Here is a 1,040-nt window from a genome sequence, read left to right as displayed (position 1 = left end):
AATATTATTTAATTAATTCAGAAATAATAGATATAAGCTCCATCTCTAGCTTGAGGTTTACAGTCTTAGCAAGTGAAAAGATTTAAAAAAATTTTAATCATATGCATAAGACTTAATATCAATTATAAAACTAAAAAGCCAATAGGCCAACCTTTTATGATATAAAAATTATTTCTGCTATCATAACCATTGCCTAAATAATTTGAAATTTTGATAGATACATATTATCCAGTAACTTTATCACTCGCTAAATCACATTATTAATCTTCAAGAGAAGATTTTTCTCCTGAATGGAAATCACGATAGAATGAATCTTTTTTTAATAATAAAAAGTAAATAACTTTTTCATTAAATTTTTATCTTATTTATTACCTATTATTGAAGCTGCACCTTAATAGCAGGCTATTACATCACAAGTAGATTGATAAACAGAGAATCCAAGACCTACAACCGTTATGAGTAATACAGTAAATATCAAGAATAGGTTAACATAGCTAAAAACTTTACTCCATGCTTTATCCCATAATATTAGTACAAAATTCAATACTAAATATAAGAAACTAATAACTGCCACTGCAGGAAACACTCTTGAACATCCATTACTAGACATATATGCAGAGATAACTCCTAAACCAAATGCAATAACAATATTCAAGATTAAGAAAAACAAAGACATCTTATGTCTGCATCCATCTCCCTTAGCCTATTTTATTTTTCATCAAATTATTTTTATTTTATAGAAGATTTTATTTGAATTTATTTACCTTTACCCACATTTTATACTTTTTTTACTATTAATATTTTAGTTTGATTTTTTTTTTTTATAAATATAAAATTACTTCAATCAGCTTACATGAATTTAAATAATATTCGTAGTTGATGATGATTATTAATTACTTTTCATCTTACTTTTATAAAGTTAAGACTAATAAATTCTTAGTTATTTTAGATATAGAAACAAATTTTAAAATTATATAATGTGGTTTCTTCTTAATTAGAGCTACCAGCAAATTCTGGTGATAATTGTAGCGGTAAAAATT

General features: G+C 24.4%; 1 protein-coding gene across 1 annotated transcript; it reads right to left on the bottom strand. All coding sequences in view use genetic code 6, as the record gives it.

Annotated features, from left to right (window-relative positions):
* Positions 1 to 17: 17 nt before the first annotated feature.
* On the bottom strand, positions 18 to 776 carry TTHERM_02523180 (transmembrane protein, putative; the record flags this gene model as incomplete). The annotated part of the gene is made up of 3 exons (XM_001028313.2): positions 18 to 313; positions 373 to 703; positions 765 to 776. 3 exons carry the CDS (start codon positions 774 to 776, stop codon positions 18 to 20), a joined length of 639 nt encoding a protein of 212 aa, XP_001028313.2.
* Positions 777 to 1,040: the final 264 nt, after the last annotated feature.

Source organism: Tetrahymena thermophila, assembly GCF_000189635.1.
Source record: "Tetrahymena thermophila SB210 genomic scaffold scf_8255199, whole genome shotgun sequence".
Taxonomy (NCBI): Eukaryota; Ciliophora; class Oligohymenophorea; order Hymenostomatida; family Tetrahymenidae; genus Tetrahymena; species Tetrahymena thermophila.
The sequence above is the reverse complement of the archived record's forward strand: the minus strand, read 5'-3'. Positions and strand labels throughout refer to the sequence as shown.